The 22,837-nt window shown below is 39.5% G+C and overlaps 1 protein-coding gene across 1 annotated transcript; it reads right to left on the bottom strand.

Annotated features, from left to right (window-relative positions):
- Window positions 1-15,861: 15,861 nt before the first annotated feature.
- NANP (N-acetylneuraminic acid phosphatase) lies at window positions 15,862-22,829 on the bottom strand. Its single transcript, XM_072140713.1, has 3 exons — window positions 22,679-22,829; window positions 19,394-19,514; window positions 15,862-17,132 (listed from the first exon to the last, which is right to left on the bottom strand). The coding sequence occupies exons 2-3, from the start codon at window positions 19,481-19,483 to the stop codon at window positions 16,497-16,499; spliced, it is 726 nt and encodes a 241-aa protein (XP_071996814.1). The 5' UTR covers window positions 19,484-19,514; window positions 22,679-22,829; the 3' UTR covers window positions 15,862-16,496.
- Between the last annotated feature and the right edge of the window lie 8 nt (window positions 22,830-22,837).

The raw sequence follows: 22,837 nt of genomic DNA, 5'->3' as shown, positions 1-22,837 counted from the left end.
GTGTGAACTGTCTATTTGGGTTGTGCCTCAGTACGTGTGTGCACATTACATACATATAAATAGCTGACATGTGAGACATATAAATATTTACAGAAAATGTGAACTCCTTTATAAATGTATTACATTAAAAAATGCTTTAAATTATAAATGACATGGACATACACTTTTCTTCTATAAAATAAAAAAACTGGAAATGTGCATATTTTACATGTGTATACAAATACAGACTGGGGCTTGCGGTGTGCGATACATATATTATATGATCATATAAAAATATATTATATAAAAATTACATGGATATATACTTTTCCTTCGTATATTGAGACATATATATTACACTAATACATTCACATAAATATTGCCTTATTCTGTAAATAAAAATAGATCATTTTAGCAGTCAGTGTAATAGAAACAGATCTTGCTTCACTATTTCATTGTATTTACTAAACCTGTCTATTTAGTCCCTTGATTCTGATTGTGTTTGCCAAGTCCCAAGTTCCTGATATTTTTATTCCTGATCCCTTGTTCCTGATTTTGCTTTCCTGGTTCCTTGCTCCTCATTTTGCTTTCCTGGTCCCTTGTTCCTGATTTTGCTTGCCTGGTCCCTTGATCCTAATTTTGCTACTGGTCCCTTATTCCTGATTTTGCTTTCCTGGTAAATTGTTCCTGATTTTGCTTTCCTGGTCCCTTAGTTGTCCCCCATTTTGTGATGTGTGCACTGTCTATTTGGGTTATGTCTCAGTAAGTGTGTGCACATTACATACATATAAATAGCTGACATGTGAGACATATAGTTATTTACAGAAAATGTAAACTCCTTTATACATGTATTACATAAAAAAAATTGCACTTAAAATATAAATGACATGGACATACACTTTTCTTGTATATAAAAAAAACTGGAAATGTGCATATTTTACATGTGTATACAAATACAGTCTGGGGCTTTCCGTGTCAGATACATATATTATATGATCATATACAAACATATATATTACATAAAAATTACATGGATATATACTTTTCCTGCATATATTGAGACATATATATTACACTAATACATTCACATAAATATTGCCTTATTCTGTAAATAAAAATAGATAATTGTAGCAGTCAGTGTAATAGAAACAGATCTTGCTTCAATATTTCATTGTATTTACTAAACCTTAGTCCCTTGATTCTGATTTTGCTTTCCTGTTCCCTTGTTCCTGATTTTGCTTTCCTGGTCCATTGTTCCTGATTTTGCTTTCCTGGTCCCTTGATCCTGATTTTGCTACTGGTCCCTTGCCCCTGATGTTGATTTTATGGTCCCTCGTTCCTGATTTTGCTTTTCTGGACCCTTCATCCAAATTTTGCTACTGGTCCCTTGTTCCAGATTTTAATTTCCTGGTCCCTTGTTCCGGATTTTACATTCCTGGTCCCTTATTACAGATTTTGCTTTCCAGGTCCCTTGATCCTGATTTTGCTTTCCTGGTCCCTTGTTCCTGATTTTGCTTTCCTTGTCCCTTGTTCCTGATTTTGATTTCCTGGTCCCTTGTTCCTGATTTTGCTTGCCTGGTCCCTTAATCCTAATGTTGCTTCTGGTCCCTTGCCCCTGATGTTGATTTCCTGGTCCCTTGTTCCTGATTTTGCTTTCCTGGTCCCTCGTTCCTGATTTTGCTTTTATGGACCCTTCATCCAAATATTGCTACTGGTCCCTTGTTCCAGATTTTAATTTCCTGGTCTCTTATTCCGGATTTTGCTTTCCTGGTCCCTTGTTCCTGATTTTGCTTTCCTGGTCCCTTGTTCCTGATTTTACTTTTCTAGTCCCTTGTTCCTGATTTTGCTTGCCTGGTCCCTTGTTCCTGATTTTGCTTGCCTGGTCCCTTGTTCCTGATTTTGCTTGCCTGGTCCCTTAATCCTAATGTTGCTACTGGTCCCTTGTTCCTGATTTTGCTTTCCTGGTCCCTCGTTCCTGATTTTGCTTTTATGGACCCTTCATCCAAATTTTGCTACTGGTCCCTTGTTCCTGATTTTACTTTCCTGGTCCGTTGTTCCAGATTTTAATTTCCTGGTCCCTTATTCCGGATTTTACTTTCCAGGTCCCTTGATTCTGATTTTGCTGTGTTGATGCCTTGTTGCTGATTTTGCTTTCCTGGTCCCTTGTTCCTGATTTTGCTCTCCTGGTCCCTTAGTTCTCCCCCACTTTGTGATGTGTGCACTGTCTATTTGGGTAATGTCTCAGTAAGTGTGTGCACATTACATACATATAAATAGCTGACATGTGAGACATATAAATATTTACAGAAAATGTTAACTCCTTTCTACATTTATTACATAAAAAATGCATTTAAAATATAAATGACATGGACATACACTATTCTTGTATATATAAAAAAACTGGAAATGTGCATATTTTACATGTGTATACAAATACAGTCTGGGGCTTGCGGTGTCAGATACATATATTATATGATCAAATAAAAATATATTACATAAAAATTACATGGATATATACTTTTCCTGCATATATTGAGACATATATATTACACTAATACATTCACATAAATATTGCCTTATTCTGTAAATAAAAATAGATAATTGTAGCAGTCAGTGTAATAGAAACAGATCTTGCTTCACTATTTCATTGTAATTACTAAACCTGTCTATTTAGTCCCTTGATTCTGATTGTGTTTGTCAAGTCCCAAGTTCCTGATATTTTTATTCCTGATCCCTTGATCCTGATTTTGCTTTCCTGGTCCCTTGTTCCTGATATTTTTATTCCTGATCCCTTGATCCTGATTTTGCTTTCCTGGTCCCTTGTTCCTGATTTTGCTTTCCTGGTCCCTTGTTCCTGACTTTGCTTTCCTGGTCCCTTGATCCTGATTTTGCTTTCCTAGTCCCTTGTTCCTAATTTTGCTACTGGTCCCTTGTTCCTGATTTTGCTTTCCTGGTAAATTGTTCCTGATTTTGCTTTCCTGGTCCCTTGTTCCTGATTTTGCTTTCCTGGTCTCTTGATCCTAATTTTGCTTTGGTCCCTTGTTCCTGATTTTAATTTCCAGGTGCCTTGTTCCTGATTTTGCTTTCCTGGTCCCTTGTTCCTGATTTTGTTTTCTGCGTAAATTGTTCCTGATTTTGCTATCCTGGTCCCTTGTTCCTGATTTTGCTTTCCCGGTCCCTTGGTCCTGATTTTGCTTTCCTGGTCCCTTGTTCCTGATATTTTTATTCCTGATCCCTTGATCCTGATTTTGCTTTCCTGGTCCCTTGTTCCTGATTTTGCTTTCCTGGTCCCTTGTTCCTGATTTTGCTTTCCTGGTCCCTTGATCCTGATTTTGCTTTCCTGGTCCCTTTATCCTAATTTTGCTACTGGTGCTTGTTCCTGATTTTGCTTTCCCGGTCCCTTGGTCCTGATTTTGCTTTCCTGGTCCCTTGTTCCTGATATTTTTATTCCTGATCCCTTGATCCTGATTTTGCTTTCCTGGTCCCTTGTTCCTGATTTTGCTTTCCTGGTCCCTTGTTCCTGATTTTGCTTTCCTGGTCCCTTGTTCCTGATTTTGCTTTCCTTGTAAATTGTTCCTGATTTTGCTTTCCTAGTCCCTTGTTCCTGGTTTTGCGTTCCTGGTCCCTTTATCCTAATTTTGCTACTGGTGCTTGTTCCTGATTTTGCTTTCCTGGTAAATTGTTCCTGATTTTGCTTTCCTAGTCCCTTGTTCCTGGTTTTGCGTTCCTGGTCCCTTGCTCCTTTTGTTGCTTTCCTGGTCTCTTGATCCTGATTTTGCTACTGGTCGCTTGTTCCTGATTTTGCTTTCCTGGTCCCTTGATCCTAATTTATCTTCTGGTCCCTTGTTCCTGATTTTAATTTCCAGGTGCCTTGATCCTGATTTTGTTTTCTGGGTCCCTTGTGCCTGATTTTGCGTTCCTGGTCCATTGTTCCTGATTTTGCTTTCCCGGTCCCTCGTTCCTAATTTTGCTACTGGTTCCTTAGTTGTCCCCCATTTTGTGATGTGTGCACTGTCTATTTGGGTTATGCCTCAGTAAGTGTGTGCACATTACATACATATAAATAGCTGACATGTGAGACATATAAATATTTACAGAAAATGTGAACTCCTTTATACATGTATTACATTAAAAAATGCTTTCAATTATAAATGACATGGACATACACTTTTCTTCTATAAAATAAAAAAACTGGAAATGTGCATATTTTACATGTGTATACAAATACAGTCTGGGGCTTGCGGTGTCAGATACATATATTATATGATCATATACAAACATATATTACATAAAAATTACATGGATATATACTTTTCCTTCGTATATTGAGACATATATATTACACAAATACATTCACATAAATATTGCCTTATTCTGTAAATAAAAATAGATAATTTTAGCAGTCAGTGTAATAGAAACAGATCTTGCTTCACTATTTCATTGTAATTACTAAACCTGTCTATTTAGTCCCTTGATTCTGATTGTGTTTGTCAAGTCCCAAGTTCCTGATATTTTTATTCCTGATCCCTTGTTTCTGATTTTGCTTTCCTGGTCCCTTGTTCCTCATTTTGCTTTCCTGGTAAATTGTTCCTGATTTTGCTTTCCTGGTCCCTTAGTTGTCCCCCATTTTGTGATGTGTGCACTGTCTATTTGGGTAATGTCTCAGTAAGTGTGTGCACATTACATACATATAAATATTTACAGAACATGTAAACTCCTTTATACATGTATTACATAAAAAAAATTGCATTTAAAATATAAATGACATGGGCATACACTTTTCTTGTATATAAAAAAAACTGGAAATGTGCATATTTTACCGTATTTTTTGCCCTATAAGGCGCACCGGACTATAAGGCGCATTAGTCTGATGCGCCTTATATATGTAATAATTCCATATATAAGGCGCATCGGACTATAAGGAGCGGGGTCCGGGGGCGGAGCGGAGACCCGACGGGACGCGGCGACGGGACGCGACGCCGAGACGCGACGGGGAACCCGGGGAAGGTGAGCGGGAGGTGGAGGAGGGCAGCGGACCATACTTACATAGGTCCCCGCTACCGGAGACAGCAGATCTCCAGCGGGAACTGCAGACCACGCGGCAGAAGTTGTTCGTGCCGCGTGGTCTGCAGTTCCCACTGGAGATCTGCTGTCTCCGGTCTCTGGTAGCGGGGACCTATGTAAGTATGGTCCGCTGCCCAGCGCCATACATAGGGCGTACCGGACTATAAGGCGCACTTTGGATTTCCACGGAAATCCAAGGCTTTTAAGTGCGCCTTATAGTCCGGAAAATACGGTACATGTGTATACAAATACAGTCTGGGGCTTTTGGTGTCAGATACATATATTATATTATCATATACAAACATATATATTACATAAAAATGAGATGGATATATACTTTTCCTGCATATATTGAGACATTTATATTACACTAATTCACATTCACAAAAATATTGCCAAATTCTGTAAATAAAAAATTTTGCAGTCAGTGTAATAGAAACAGATCTTGCTTCAGTATTTCATTGCATTTACTAAACCTGTCTATTTAGTCCCTTGATTCTGATTTTGCTACTGGTCCCTTGATCCTGATTTTGCTTTCCTGGTCCCTTTTTCCTGATTTTGCTTTCCTGGTCCCTTGCCCCTGATGTTGATTTCCTGGTCCCTTGTTCCTGAGTTTGCTTTTCTGGACCCTTCATCCAAATTTTGCTACTGGTCCCTTGTTCCTGATTTTACTTTCCTGGTCCGTTGTTCCAGATTTTAATTTCCTGGTCCCTTGTTCCGGATTTTACATTCCTGGTCCCTCGTTCCTGATTTTGCTTTTATGGACCCTTCATCCAAATATTGCTACTGGTCCCTTGTTCCAGATTTTAATTTCCTGGTCTCTTATTCCGGATTTTACATTCCTGGTCCCTTGTTCCTGATTTTGCTGTGCTGATCCCTTGATCCTGATTTTGCTTTCCTGGTCCCTTGTTCCTGATTTTACTTTTCTAGTCCCTTGTTCCTGATTTTGCTTTCCTGGTCCCTTGTTCCTGATTTTGCTTGCCTGGTCCCTTAATCCTAATGTTGCTACTGGTCCCTTGCCCCTGATGTTGATTTCCTGGTCCCTTGTTCCTGATTTTGCTTTCCTGGTCCCTCGTTCCTGATTTTGCTTTTATGGACCCTTCATCCAAATTTTGCTACTGGTCCCTTGTTCCTGATTTTACTTTCCTGGTCCGTTGTTCCAGATTTTAATTTCCTGGTCCCTTATTCTGGATTTTACTTTTCTGGTCCCTTGTTCCTGATTTTGCTCTCCTGGTCCCTTAGTTCTCCCCCACTTTGTGATCTGTGCACTGTCTATTTGGGTAATGTCTCAGTAAGTGTGTGCACATTACATACATATAAATAGCTGACATGTGAGACATATAAATATTTACAGAAAATGTAAACTCCTTTATACATGTATTACATAAAAAATTGTGTTTAAAATATAAATGACATGGACATACACTATTCTTGTATATAAAAAAAAACTGGAAATGTGCATATTTTACATGTGTATACAAATACAGTCTGGGGCTTGCGGTGTCAGATACATATATTATATTATCATATACAAACATATATATTACATAAAAATTACATAGATATATACTTTTCCTGCATATATTGAGACATATATATTACACTAATACATTCACATAAATATTGCCTTATTCTGTAAATAAAAAAAGATAATTTTAGCAGTCAGTGTAATAGAAACAGATCTTGCTTCAATATATGCTTTCCTGGTCGCTTGTTCCTGATTTTGCTTTTTCTGGTCCCTTGATCCTAATTTTTCTACTGGTCCATTGTTCCTGATTTTGCTTTCCTGGTCTCTCGATCCTAATTTTGCTTCTGGTCCCTTGTTCCTGATTTTAATTTCCAGGTAAATTGTTCCTGATTTTGCTTTCCTTGTCCCTTTTTCCTGTTTTTGCTTTCCTGGTCCCTTGTTCCTGATTTTGCTTTCCTGGTCCCTTGATCCCAATTTTGCTACTGGTCCCTTGTTCCTGATTTTGTTTTCCTGGTCCCTTGTTCCTGATTTTGTTTTCCTGGTCCATTGTTCCTGATTTTGCTTTCCTGGTCCCTTGATCCTGATTTTGCTTTCCTGGTCCCTTGTTCCTGATTTTGCTTTCCTGGTCCCTTGATCCTAATTTTGCTACTGGTCCCTTGTTCATGATTTTGTTTTCCTGGTCCCTTGTTCCTGATTTTGCTTTCCTGGTAAATTGTTCCTGATTTTGCTTTCCTGGTCCCTTGCTCCTATTGTCGCTTTCCTGGTCCCTTGATCCTAATTTTGCTACTGGTTCCTTGTTCCTGATTTTAATTTCCAGGTGCCTTGATCCTGATTTTGCTTTCCTGATCCCTTGTTCATGATTTTGTTTTCCTGGTCCATTGTTCCTGATTTTGCTTTCCCGGTCTCTCGTTCCTGATTTTGCTACTAGTCCCTTAGTTGTCCCCCATTTTGTGATGTGTGCACTGTCTATTTGGGTTGTGCCTCAGTACGTGTGTGCACATTACATACATATAAATAGCTGACATGTGAGACATATAAATATTTACAGAAAATGTGAACTCCTTTATACATGTATTACATTAAAAAATGCTTTAAATTATAAATGACATGGACATACACTTTTCTTCTATAAAATAAAAAAACTGGAAATGTGCATATTTTACATGTGTATACAAATACAGTCTGGGGCTTGCGGTGTCAGATACATATATTATATGATCATATAAAAATATGTATATTACATAAAAATTACATGGATATATACTTTTCCTGCATATATTGAGACATATATATTACACTAATACATTCACATAAATATTGCCTTATTCTGTAAATAAAAATAGATAATTGTAGCAGTCAGTGTAATAGAAACAGATCTTGCTTCACTATTTCATTGTAATTACTAAACCTGTCTATTTAGTCCCTTGATTCTGATTGTGTTTGTCAAGTCCCTAGTTCCTGATATTTTTATTCCTGATCCCTTGTTCCTGATTTTGCTTTCCTGGTCCCTTGTTCCTGATTTTGCTTTCCTGGTCCCTTGATCCTAATTTTGCTTTCCTGGTCCCTTCCTCCTGATTATGCTTTCCTGGTCCCTTCCTCCTGATTATGCTTTCCTGGACCCTTGATCCTAATTTTGCTACTGGTCCATTGTTCCTGAATTTGCTTTCTTGGTCTCTTGTTCCTGATCTTACTCTCCTGGTCCCTTGTTCCCCGACCTTGGTCTTCCCCAATTTTGTGATATATGCACTGTATATTTGGGTAATGTCTCAGTAACTGTGTGAACATTACATACATATAAATATCTGACATGTGAGACATATATTTACAATACATGTAAACACCTATATACATGTACAGTATTACATAAAGGAATGCACTTATATAGAAATTAAATGGACACTTTAACTGTATTAAAAAAAGAACTGCAAACATGTGTGGGAGAGATTTTACATGTGTATACAAACACAGTCTGGGACCCACGGTGTCAGTTACATATATATATGTAACTGACATATGTATATATCTATCTCATGGAGTGTGGCAGCACTCAAAATATGGCTGAGAACAACTCAGGTGCACATCCCAGGACCTAGACCAGGGTCCATCCACATACAAAAACAAGAAAAAATGGCAGCACTCCGAGATTCAAAATGTGGCAAAAAACGTACTCGTTTATTCACACACGTGTCAAGGCTACGTTTCGGCTCCTTACACCTGGAGCCTTTCTCAAGCTGTATATATACATAGTGCACACAAGCATAATTGTATTACATAGATATTACACTAATACACATTCACATACATTTTTCTATATTCTGCAAATAAAATTAAAATACATAAAATAGATAATTGTAGGAGTTAGTGTCATAGAAACAGATCATGCTTCCCCATTTTATCGTAACTGAACCTGCCTGTCTAGTCCCTGCTCCTAAATGTGTTAGTCAAGTCCCTAGTTCCTGATATTTTTATACCTGGTCCCTTGTTCCTGATTTTGCTTTCCTGGTCCCTTGTTCCTGATTTTGCTTTCCTGGTCCCTTGTTCCTGATTTTGCCTTCCTGGTCCCTTGTTCCTGATTTTGCTTTCCTGGTCCCTTGTTCCTGATTTTGCTTTCCTGGTCCCTTGTTCCTGATTTTGCTTTCCTGGTCCCTTGTTCCTGATTTTGCTTTCCTGGTCCCTTGTACCTGATTTTGCTTCCCTTGTCCATTGTTCCAGATCTTTGTTTCCTGTTCCCTTGTTCCTGATTTTGCTACTAGTCCCTTAGTTGTCCCCCATTTTGTGATATGTGCACTGTGTATTTGGGTAATGTCTCAGTAACTGTGTGAACATTACATACATATAAATAGTTGACATGTGAGACATATACATATTTACAGTAAATGTAAACACTTAGTACATGTTTTACATAAAAAAAATTAATGAACACTTTTCCTGCATATAAAAAATACTGCAAACATGTTTAGCAAAGATTTTACAGGCATATACAAATACAGTTTGGGGCTCGTGGTGTTATATACATATATTGCTTACACATAAATTATATTACATTAAAATTGCATAGATAAATACTTTACCTCTATATTTAAGCACAGAACATACACACACAACTGTATTACATAGATATTACACTAATATACATTCATGTAGATTTTGCTTTATCCTGTAATTAAAAATGACATTGGTTGTCAAGTCCTTTGTTCCTCTCTTTGCTAAGTTATTCTCATTTTCTCTCATTCTCATCATCCTTCCTCACTTTGGATGTGCGAGTCCAGAGCATGAAACATGTTTAGGCCTTTTTACAACAGTCTCTCCCCCATTTTGTGATGTGTGCACTGTCTATTTGGGTAATGTCTCAGTAAGTGTGTGAACATCCCATACATATAAATATCTGACGTGTGAGACATATAAATATGTGTAAACACCTATATACATATATTATATACAGAAATACACATATCATGCAAATTACATAAACTTTTCCTGTATATATAAAATAACCCACAAAGGCATATAACAAGGATGTTATAGACATATACACAAACATGTACATTTTGGCTTATACTCTGAAGCATCATCAGTATAAGGCTTCATGCACAGGACTCCTTTTTCAGTGGGGTGCAGAAGTGTGGAGGGGGCAGAGCACTGCTTATCTCTCCCCTCTCCATATGGGTGACCACACCACAAATCCCCACAGGGATAGGGATAGGACCTGCCCTACATTTTGCGGACGCCCGGATCAGTCACGGTGCGGTGAGACTACGTATGGTCACTGCGCTGTCACCAGTGTAATAGATGTCTATGGGGGCCTTGATCTGGCTGCAATATACACGGTCAGATCACTGCCAAAAATCTAGTCATGTGTATGAGGCCTAAGAGTAACAGAGACTGTTACAAGGGATGGCTGGGTACAGTAGTACTACACATATGTGTAATGTATGAAGACTCCTGCACCAACTGCCATCCACACCCATCATATATGACATGCTGATATATTACATAGATATTTCTTCTATTAATCTCTTAATCTGTTTGGATGTAAAAGATGTCAGTGAGAGTTAGGAGATGGGGGACCACTGATGTTTCAGCTGTTGTGAGACCCCAATGTCCCAACTACTGACTTCTATGGACGCCCAATGAACCCAGCAGGAGATGGAGAAAGAGACAGAAATGTGGGCGGAGTTACTACTGTATGTGGCCTAAATGTCCTAAATATGTCAGCAAAACTAAGAATAATAATAATCCCTATCAGACAAGTTTGGAAGTAATACAAAACATTACTACCGGCCACTTCCCCAGCCTTTAGGTTATATGTGATGAGTAATGATCGGCCATTTCTCAGGTTCCTCAGTATTAGTGATGGTTTCTTACCAAAGACGTCTTCACAAAGCTCCAGAGAGCAGAGCCCAGCGCCTGCAGCTCCATCTCCACCATCACTGAGCACCAACTGACAGCAGTTAGGGGCTTGTTTGTTTATGATTTCAAATCCACCAATCCTATTGGCTGTTGGTGGCTGCAGTTACCATGGTAATAAATGCAACTGAGGATTTAAAGGGACATGACACTGCAATGGATGGGAGTCAGGCATCATATATGCTTTATAAATAGGTTACAACATAAACAGTGACTACAAGCTTCCAAAACCTCCCACCACTATGTGCAACATTGTATAGTGCAATTCATACTCATACATTCCTGTTTTCACTTTGTTTGTTTTTTTAATGAAAAATCTATTTATACCCTCATTAGTAGATTAAGGGTGGCTACTGGTGCAACTGTCCTTTTTGTGTAATTGATTGCATAGAGCGGCACATGATGGAGGAAATGGATGCACCAGCGGGAGCATTAACCCTGCTGGTGCACAGAGAAACTCATTTTCATGAAGATGAGTTGTGGACATAAATAGATATAAATACTGTAGTATCATAAGTTCTCATGGGCGCAGGCCAATTCAACACAGGCTTGTGCAACAAGGCAATATAATTGCACAGGGAAGTGACACATTCATGATTTCTGGTGCAGGATCTTGGTGAATCGCCGCACGCAGCATTATACACGGCCGCACTTTTAGTAAATTTGCCCCTATGTGTCCTTCATCTGACTAAATTGATAAACATCCTTCCGACCATGTTGACTTTTGGTGGCATTATCCTGGTATGTTATCATTTTTCCATTTTGTTTCAGCCAAATATAATGTATTAACCCCTTAGTGACGCGGCCTGAAAAGGCTTTAGTGACTAGGCATTTTAAGTGAAATTTCGTATGCGCTGGTTTAAGGGTCACAACTTTTTTTTTGCATGCTACCAGGACACATAGAGCTAGTTAAAAAGGTAATAAAAGTTTAAACATTTTTAAAAATATTTTTATTTGTGTTTAAAAGTGGAAAAGCTGCTTTTTTATAGTACTTTTCTTTTTAATTTTCTAATTAACTCAAAATAAATCATATCAATGTATTCTACATTTTGTTTTGGTCATTTTGATATATAATATGGCGGTACTTTTTGTAGTGTAGTGGGGGATTTTTTTTTATTATATAGGAAAATGTCATTTTATTTTTATGAACATTTATTAATATTTATTTTTGTTTCTGTTTTTTTACTTTATATATCCCCCATGAGGTCATTAAAAAAAACCCTGGGGGACATTTTGACTTTTTTTTTATTTATTTATTTTATGACAGCGGCCGCAGACTTTCTATTATACATTGCCGGGCGGCCGCGCTGCACTACCAGCAGCTGCGGCCGCGCCAGGCCTCCATACATCGCCAGCAGTCGGCTTCTCCTACAGGTCCCGGCAGACAGGGGGCATGGAGGGGGTGTGTCGGCCGTCCCCCTAATGAATAAGGCCGACTGCCGGACACAAGATAGGAGAATCCGACCTCTTATTTAGTAAGAGGTCGAATCGCTTTAAATCAATTTACCACAAATACATTTTTAAAAAAACCTGTCTGGGGAGAAAGGGGCTGGGGTGAGGATTATGGAGGAGGCACATTTTTTGGGGGTCATTTTCGGGGTGACAGGTCCTCTTTAATTGATTAGTAATCTATTTTATTAACCCTTCTAATAAACATATGCCCATATACACATTGCTAGGATCTAGCCAAGATAAATATGTACAAGATAAATATTGCAATTTTAACCCCTTAACGCAGAGACTCTTTTTCATTTTTGCGTTTTGGTTTTTCGCTCCCAACCATCAAAAATCTCATTTTTTAAAATTTTTTTTCCATGTACAGAGCTGTGTGAAGGCTTGTTTTCTACAGGACAAATTGCACTTCATAGTGACGGTACTTAATATTCTATGTCATGTACTGGGAAGCAGGATAAAAATTCCAAATGCAGTGAAATTGGTGTAAAAAATGCATTTGTGCTGTTTTCTTCAGGGCTTGGATTTTACAGATTTCGCTCTGCGCCCCAAATGACATGTCTACTTTATTATTTGCATTGGTACAATCACAGGGATACCAGGTTTTTGTTTTTTTACTATTTTTCAGTGGTGACAAACCTTTTCAAGACCGAGTACCCAAATTACAACTAAACCCCTTTTATTTATTACATAGTGCCAACACAGCAATTTAAGCAGTAACGTATTGCTCTCTGTTCTACCACAAAGTCAACAGAAGAAGGACCTCCATCGATTAACCGCCTCTGTCCGTACCATCTCACTGTTTCTACAGTCCTAAGAAGCCAAGAATGTGTTGCTTTAAAATAATGCTTAGAGCACCATCTTCATGTGAATGCAGGTGAATTCTTTGAGTCGTGTCTGGTGAACAGGTGGCCTGGGTGCCCACAGAGAGGGCTCTGAGTGCCACCTCTAGCGCCTGTGCCATAGATTCGCCACCACTGCCCTTGGGTACTTTAACTCTAGGTTATCTGATTGATTTTACCATATACTACCATACTAGAGTATGGCCGTACATGGGGATTTTCCTCTTCATTCATTACAAGGTGCAAATCGCACATTGTAATGAATGGGTTAAATCCAGACAGCCTCGGGGCTTCGTAATATGCAGCAAACACGTGAGCCCTCTCCATTCACCTGCAGCCGAACGTGATGTAGTACTATGTTACGTGTCGGTGAGGGCTTAAAGGGGTTATCCGGGATTAAATTTTTTTTTATGGCCGGGCTGGGGAGGGCTAGTTAAACATAATAAACATGGACTTACCCCCTCCGGCGCCGCCGATGTCCCGCGCCGCGGTCACTTCGATCCGTGCCCCTGTAAACAAACAGGGGCACGGAAGCAGCGCACAGGGAGCTTCCGGTCCGCGATGTGGACGGCTCCTCCCATGCGTCCCTATCTCTCAGCGTTGTAAGCGCTGAGAGATGGTGCGCATGGGAGCTTCCGGCCGGCCGGAAGCTCCCTGTGCGCCGGTGTAATGAAACCGGCGCACGGAGAGGACGGGCCGCGGCGCGGGACATCGGCAGCACCGGAGGAGGTAAGTAGATGTTTATTATGTTTAAATAGCCCTCCCCAGCCCGGACATAAAAAATTTTTTAATCCCGGATAACCCCTTTAAAATACTCAATTAATGCTAATTAGAAATGTACACAGTGGGGTACATGTATCAAACTTTTTGCTTGCCCTTTACTTTAATTGTTTATGCTCTTCATGGTGCTTGTGCTCATTTGCAACTTTTTTTGCGCCCAAAACAGTCTCCCTTCAATGTTTGCCATTGCTCCCTGAGTTATCACCTGAATCCAGATGGAAAACTCGCAAATGTTGTCGCAAATCTTCAGGCAGCACTCGCTGTGAGTGGGATACGAGTTCAGTGCATCACACTCACAAGTGTAGAAGGGGCCTAAAAGTCGCAAACAACTCTAAGCTGATTTCTACGCTTGGTCAGCGGCAGCCGTAGATTTGCGACAACATTTGCGACTTTCCATCTGGATTCAGGTGATAACTCAGGGAAAACTGCAGAAAACTAGATAATGGCAAACATTGAAGGGAGACTGTTTTGGCCGCAAAAAAGTTTTCTAGAATTCTATACAATCCCTGGGTTACCTACTAAATAGGTTCTTTAAATCTGTTCTTACATTAAATTTGTATGCAAGTCAGAACAGGTATATTTTATAATTGTACCTCCGGACAAAAACTTTTGATAATTACATTTTCAAAGTTTTGTGGTGTCATGGGAACAAAGATTATCAATAAAACTTCATTACAGGCACCTTCACTGCATCCAGAGAGCTTCACCAGAGGCCACAGTGGGCAGAGAGCTCTGTCTGTGACTAGGGGTCGTCTTAACATTCTTCCACAATATACCCCTCATCAAATCAACAACAAAAGTTTATTTTATTTTTTTTTTCACTGCACAATTCACTTGTGTCATGTTCCATCACATTTTCTAGTATGGACCGAGAACCAATGAACATCTCCATTCTCCGTGATGATTTCGTCATTGGAGAGTGAAATCCCCATTGATATTAAATTTAGGGCCCAAGCTATATATATTTTTTTTTAAGCAAACTAATTTTTATAGTTTGTGACATATTGTTATAGTCGATATTTGTAATTTGTAAGGAAGCATGTACACAATCAGACAATCATGGCCTGTATTTAAGACCTATGCTATTAGTGGATCATAAATAACAAAAACTTGTAAAACCCATTTAACAGTATCAAGGGAGGGTAGAAGAATCATATGAACAATAAATTGATTAGCTTGCATTATGGGCTGAGAATCTGTGTGGTTTTTTTCCCCATAAAACTAAGATAAAATAGCTGAACAGATTATTTTAATAAATGGAGACATATTGAGAATAAACTTAAAGAAGACCTGTCAGGCCTTTTTAGGATCCCATTGAACCCATGGTTTAAGGTCCCAAATCAACCTTTCTGAAGTCTTTACGTGCTAAAAGATAAATACATTTTTATACTCACCTTAAAGCGCCTCCTTTCACAATGCGGTGAGTGAAGTCGGGATAATGCTCCAGCTCCATTGCGAATGCTCTGAACCTACAGCACTTGCGCAGTTTGATACCTGGATGTACTACACCGGCTTCATTTGCTGTATTGCGCAGCTACCAAAGAGAGCAAAGGGGGGGGGGGGGGCGAGTATAACTTTTTTTTTTAATATGATAGCTTAAAAATACTACACGGTGACTTGTCTGCTGTGATTTGTTAGGACTGCTGTGTCAGCTACAGGAATGTTGAATGTTCTTATGCATATTCTACATGGTGTTCTTTCTAGCTCTTGTGGCTTTTCATTTGGAAATATCTTTTTTGGAAACTTTGTCATTTGATTTCAATACCATATTGTCATTGTATAAGTATTACAAATGTACTCTGTATTCCCAATAAATCTTTATTGACTCTAAAAATACTTCATCCATCAAAAATAAAAATCTCAAAAATATTAATAATAATTCCGTTATTTATATAGCGCACACAGATTATGCAGTACTACACAGAGTTTGCCAAATTGGTCCCTGTCCAATGTGCTAAAATAGTAAAATAGTGTAAGTAAGTAATCATGGTGATCATCAAACAAGGTGATTTGTGTTTGTCTAACTGCTAAGACCCCACCATTCGGGAGGACATGGATCGTGTGTGACCGGCACTTCATTCTGTTTCTTCAGAAGGCGCTGTGCTTGGCTATCTCCAGTACCCACACAGTCAGTGATTGGGGTGGCTGGGTGCAAACTAGTCCTGCTGCTGTATCAAGGAGTAAAAACTGGGTCCTTGTTCTCCAGATCCCATCACGCGCAACCCCACCAATCAGCTAATTATCCCCTTCATCAGCCCCCATTATGTTTGTGTGCATGAAGCCTGAGACTGGCGAGTCCTTAAACTGTGAATATCTTGGGAAAGGCATAATGGACAGAAATGATTAAGGTATGTTGGTGTTTTCTATTGCTATGAATTAACTATCTTTTAAATTACTGCACATTTGCTCCTGACATAGAACTGTATATGAGGTATGCAGCATAAATTTAGGAATCTCCAGGTAGACCAAGTTCATACCTTTTTCGCCCCAATGCAGGTTAGAACCTATTGTAGATTCCTCAGAACATCAGGAAGGCGAGTCATGCATTTAATAACATAGTGTGGTGTAGGTTTTGGGTTGCTGTTCACATGTGGAGTTTTATTTAACCAAATAGTTGCCTTGAGTCCAGCATTGAGTCCTCCAAGAATATCTGTATCAAGATTGTCACCGACCATCACACAGTCCTCCGGTTTCACCTGCACCAGGTCACAGCAATGAAGAAAAATAGATGTTGCCGGCTTCTCCTCGGGATGTTCTCCTCCTACCACAACTGCATCAAAGTATGGGCTGACACCACAAGCCTCGATTTTCTCTCTCTGAACCTGTCTGTTTCCATTGGTGAGCAACACCAAGCTGGCTGATTTTCTGAGCTCGCTGAGCATATTTATGGTACTTTCTGGAAGTGTCATGAGTTGCAGACGGACTGTTTTCCAAAGATTATAACATTCTTGGGATAAGTCCCTGTGGTCTCCAGGTCTTATGTCCTGCATAGATGTCTCAAAGTGTGAAACCCTCAGGTCATCAATGGTCATTTTGGAGGAATCAAGAGTTTCATGAAGTAGTTTGGTCTGGAAATGATTGCATATAATACACGCTTCCTCCTCAGAGAATTGGCTTTTGTCTACCAGTAGTTTTTTTACCTGCGAATATAGAAAAAAACTCTGTAAATTGGAAGCCCTCCCCCTGTCCCTCTCACTGAATGGTGGATTTAGCAGTGAGCACTGTGTAGCAAACTGCAGATCCTGTCACCATTTCGCAAGGCCAATTGGTGGTGGAGCCAACATTTAACGTATTGACCAGGGTGTGTTTGCTAGAACCCCCTGGTGATCACTAATGTCACTAGGTTTTGTTTTTTTACCAGTTCATCCTAAACACCTTAACTTATCTAAATATCTAACCATACCTTAAAAATAATAGTAGCACACATTACAATTTTTGCTGCACAAATGTTTGACACCAGTTTTGTTTATGTAAGGGGGTTGACTGACCTTTTGACCTTTACAATTTCACTAATATCTTTAAAACAAAATCTGCACAAACAACAACAATTTAAGCAGCACCAACCAGCACAAACAAAATAGCTAAATTGATTGGCACCAGTTTTGTTTGATTTGGGTAAGGTGGGGGGGGGGGCTGTTGACCTCTGGAAACTTTTATTAATATCTTAAAAATGATAGCAACACAAACAAATATTTCTGCTGTACAAACATAGCACAAACGTTTGGGGGGGGGGGGGGGGGCAACTTTACTCAGATCCCTATAAGCTGGAGTGTTTCCAAAGTCTCCTGTGCTTTGCATTTTTCATATAAAATACTTTCTCTTTTAGACTTGCTAAACTTCTCTACTACAAATAACATCTTTCCCTGTGCAGCACTAAAAGTCACCAATAGAGTATCAACCTTCCTTCCACTGACTCTAGTTACCCCAGCCACCACGCCTGTTCTATAGATGGATTAGACACATCCACAACAGTCAGAAGTCGTAGCTACCATGTGGGCAGCTGTGGTTGCCCTGGGACTTTAGGTGGGGGTCCATTTCAGGTGCAAATTACTCCACTATTTGGGCATAGACTGATTGATACGTCTACCGTACCATACAGTCTTAGCTCACAGGTCCAGCATGGCATAAATTTCAGCTATAACCCGTGCCAGCGTTCTGGCCCAGTCTACACAAAATTTGCAAACATCTTGGCTTGCTTTGAGCCAAGCTTACTTTTTTTTAAAAAAAGTGGAGTGCGGGGTAGAAGACCAGAAAAAGACATTGCAATTTTCATGCCTTGTGCAAAAGAAAACTGGTGTGCAAAGCATCATAAATCGAGTGAAATACATAGACCCTACTGCAGCCCTGCACTCTTTACACATGTCTGCTGGCTCCTGACATACATGTATTACTCCATCCTCAGTTATAGATATTTGGTTCTCCACTAAGAAATTAAGTCTGCTTCATCAGCTTAAAACCATAGTACAAGTGTAAATGATGCCACTCTATAGACAGGTTACTTGAGGCTCCAGCTGGAATAGGGCTTCAGCAGCTACTCCACACCCCTATGCATTACTGCCACAGGTTGGTGAAACAAAAAAAACAAACAAACCGAGGCCATTGCCATTTACATGGACTCATTACCGTGCAGCTCTCTGCCACAAGATTTTGAAGTTGATTTTCTTCAGGCAGTTATTATGAATTAAATTACATGTATTACACGATACATCCCTGCACTGTGATAAAATATATCAAAAGCTTACAACCATATAGAGGGAATCGGCTTCGACGTTTCGAGCAGTTGAATCTCTTAAGCCACGACTGTGTACAGTCGGTGGAAAACGGGCTGTATGTCGGCCCTGCCCCATGGACTGCACACCTAAAATATAATGGAAGAACTTTGTGTCTGTTTGGCCTGCACTGTAACAGTTAATAAAGTGCTGCCTCTGCAGTCCGTCCGACACACGAGAAGTTCTTGCATTATATCGTAAAAATAAAGAATGAATACTTACCTACGGTGCTCCCGGTTTCCCACACTGCTGTCCATCAGTGCTGTGACTCTGTTGGTATACAGGGGCACTGCACCTCCACTATGGCTACTTCCACTGGCCTGGCACGCCCACCCGTCCCTAAGACCCAGCACCTGATACAGCGCTGTACCAGGGGACGTATGGGTGCACAGCCAGAAGTAGTCTGCATGGAAGACCCCCCCCCCCTTTTTCCCAGCCCACCTGAAGTTGGACAACCCTTTTAAGTCTGGAAATGTGTGTCTAGTTTTTGGGATTTTTTGTAAAATTTAGGGCTTGCCAAAATGTCAGTCATTTGCTTTTTTGAGACTTTTGCTGGAAAAGTCACACAAAAATCTGAAGTGTTTAAGCAACCAATTGCCCACGCCTGCTATGGACTATAGCATGTCATTTACCTCCTCTATGGCTGTTTTGCTGGCACCAGATGTGTCAATCAGGGTGTTGTCCAAATCAAAAAACACGGCTTTAATACCATTCAGCACCATGTTGGTGAAAAGATGTTCAGGTATTGCTTATCTGTGAAAAAAAAATTAAATACACAAATAAATACTTTTTATTAAAAGGTATTTTATGAAAAGAGAAAAGACAATGCTATCACAGGGCATAGCTGGTGTTAGGTCAGGGGCATAGAGTTAAAGAAATCTAACATCAAAATCCATCATGATAAGCCAGGGGCACTTACTCATAGATCCAGGGACTTTGGTAATCCTCTTATATTTGTCATTCATGGCCTCCTTCCTTTGAAAATCAACTTTTAAAATTATAATAGCCTGAAGAGTTCCTGGGGGTGTCACAGGAGCCCCTCAATGTTGTAGCTTCACAGGCTGCAAGGAGCACATGCCCCTTCCACTGTGTGCTGAAACTTCCTCTGCTGCAGTGAGATTACATCAGGTAGTTATATGAAACCCAACAGTGTGACGTGCTATAGGTACTACTAAATACCAAGATTTGTAAAAGTTTTTATACATCCTTGTGTATAATAATAAATAGAGGATATCACCAGGGGGCTGGCTCCCAACCTGATACCCTGGTGATATCCTCTTTATTATCCTACACATATACTGCAGTGTTGGATTTCTGGTATTGTACAACAGCCCTGGTTGGTCACACGGCATGATACAGGTTATTGTGATATTACCTATTTTCCAGGTCATAACAGGAGAGAGCTAGTTCAGCAACCACTGCTTATCTTTGCACAGATTTATTTGGTTGGCTAGAAAGAGAACATGCACATGACACTGCTTTTAAGTGTTTATAATTATACTTGGATATATTGTTATATGAATTGAAATAAAAATGTATAAAATGTTTACAAATCTTGGTATTTAGTAGTACCCATAGCACGTCACACTGTTGGGTTTCATATAGTATGGTTTTTGACGTGTGATACAACAATTGGTCATTTGTTGCTATTGGATTACATCAGGTAGGTGAAGTGCTGAACAAGCAGGGGGAAGGGTCAGACAATCTAACATTCTGTGAAGCTGCAACCCTAGGAGCCCTTCAGGCTCATTAGCATCATTATAAAGGTTGATTTAGAAGGAAGGAGGCCATGGATAACTCGTATAAGAAGATTACCAGAGTCAAAGTGCCTGGATCTATGATTTTGATCATAGATTTCCTTTAAAATCCTTAAAAAGTACAGGCAGTCCCCTACTTAAGAACACCAGACTTACAGACGACATCTAGTTACAAACGGACCACTGGATATTGGTAATTTACTGTACTTAAAGGGGTATTCTCGCCTGGGCATTCACATTCAGTTTCACTAATCTTCCATTTATAAACATTTCTTCAATTGGATGTTATTAAAAAAAAATTTCCTGTGTGAAGATAATTTCTAATAAATGTAGTCATTCTGTCTCTTAGAAACCAGATAGCTTCCTCGGTTACGACCACGTCACACTCTGGCAGCGGTGGCCGGACATGAGCTATTGAGTCTTGTCTGACCTCCTGGATTCAGCATTCATTACCACAGGACGCCTGTGGGACATGTAGTAAATCCCGGACATTTCATATACAAAAACAATTTGTTTCTTTGTGCAATCCCTCCAGCAGACGTGGCCGTATCCGAGGAAGCTGATCTCGTTTCTAAGGGACAAAATGACTACGTTTCTGAGAAATTATCTTCACACAGGAACATTTTTTTTAATAACATCTAATTGAAGAAATGTTTATATATGGCAGATTTATCAAACTGAATGTGAATGCCCAGGCGAGAATACCCCTTTAAGCCCTAGGCTACAATAAACAGCTATAACAGTTATTAAAGTTGTCTGTAATTAATCTTTTTTGTTCATCCTGGTCCTTACGACAATCCAACATTTTTTAAATCCAATTGTCACAGAGACTGAAAAAATTCTTGCTGGGATTACAATTATAAAATATACTGTTCCGACTTGCATACAAATTCAACTTAAGAACAAAACTACAGACCCTATCTTGTACATAACCTGGGGACTGCTTGTACTTGGCCTAATAAACCACTACCAGTATATTGTCAAACAGTGTAACACTTTATAGTTTTTGTTTCTTTTATTGCCCAGTGTGACGGCATCATCCAGAAAATCTACTTTGAATTGAGATGTGAATTGGTTGTATAAAGTCAAGGAGGAGGAGAGTTTAACACTGAAGTCAAGGTGGGGGGCTCTGAACACCTCCTCCTCTGTCATTGAGATCATGCATCGGACTTCAGAAGATCTGGTTAGTTAGTTAGTTAAAATCTCTGCCTACTTTACTATACAAATAATCAGTTTACTGCTCACTTCAAAGTAGATTTTCTGGATGATGCCCCCATACTAAGTCATGAAAGAAATATGATCCGGAAAGTGTGTCAGCTGGTTGAATAGACTGTGAGCCCCATTGGGAACAGGGACTGATTTGTGCAGCACTGTGTAATATGTGAGCGCTATATATATATATATATATATATATATATATATATATATATAGTTATTATTATTAAATATACACTGCAGAAAAAAACAGGATTTCTGACTTGAGCCATAAAATTTCACAGCTGCGGATCCCGGTGGTGAATACAACATTTGCACGGTTGTATGCAGCATAAAACCGCTTCAGAAAGCAGAATATTTTGGATGGTTTCTGATGATCGCAGCATTACTGCTGGGTACAGATTATAAATACAAATTCCCCAGTGAAGCTTCATGTGTCTACAAGTTATGGCTGCATCGTGTCTGCAGACAGGGGCGTAACTACAGTGGTAGCAGCCATAGCAGCCGCTATGGGGCCCACAGTGTCAGGGGGCCCCGTCATCCTACCTCACATACTAAAGAGTGGATGTGCACCATTATATAAATATTAGGCTGAACATTGTACAGCATAATATGTATATAACATATATGTGATGTATATATGCTCTATATGTGTGTATGAATGTGTGATTGTAACTTGCAGCATACAAATATGTATATTTCTTTAGTGAGAAGGGGGGCCCCATGCAGAAGCCTGCTATGGGGCCCTACTTCTCCTAGTTACGTCACTGTCTGCAGATAAAAACTGGTACCGAGCTAATACACAAAGTAAATAATAGTCAGATTACAATTGTATCCAGGATTACAATTCTATGTATCAGTATTTTCTGAGGATCTTTGGAGTCCAAAGTGATACATTTTACAGAAAACGTTCATTCCCTGAAACCTCTCCCGGTGCTCACTTACACGAAACGTCAAAATGCAAAAGTCTCTGCCAGTCTACAAGAAGCCGAGTGTAACGTGGAACAGTCCTTTAAGAAATGAAGTGTCATCTAGAATTGGTCTCCAACAAGATGGTCGTTCCGGCATCATTACCACAATACAGTGGTCTAAGGAAAAATGGCC

This window comes from Engystomops pustulosus, chromosome 3 (assembly GCF_040894005.1).
Source record: "Engystomops pustulosus chromosome 3, aEngPut4.maternal, whole genome shotgun sequence".
Taxonomy (NCBI): Eukaryota; Metazoa; Chordata; class Amphibia; order Anura; family Leptodactylidae; genus Engystomops; species Engystomops pustulosus.
The sequence above is the reverse complement of the archived record's forward strand: the minus strand, read 5'-3'. Positions and strand labels throughout refer to the sequence as shown.

Bases quoted from the DNA above. Each gene is read 5' to 3' on its own strand.
- NANP (XM_072140713.1), bottom strand. From the start codon at position 19,483: ATGGTGCTGAATGGTATTAAAGCCGTGTTTTTTGATTTGGACAACACC. The intron at 17,133-19,393 runs GTAAATGACATG...CTATATTCGCAG, and splicing joins GCAAAACAGCCATAGAGGAG to GTAAAAAAACTACTGGTAGA.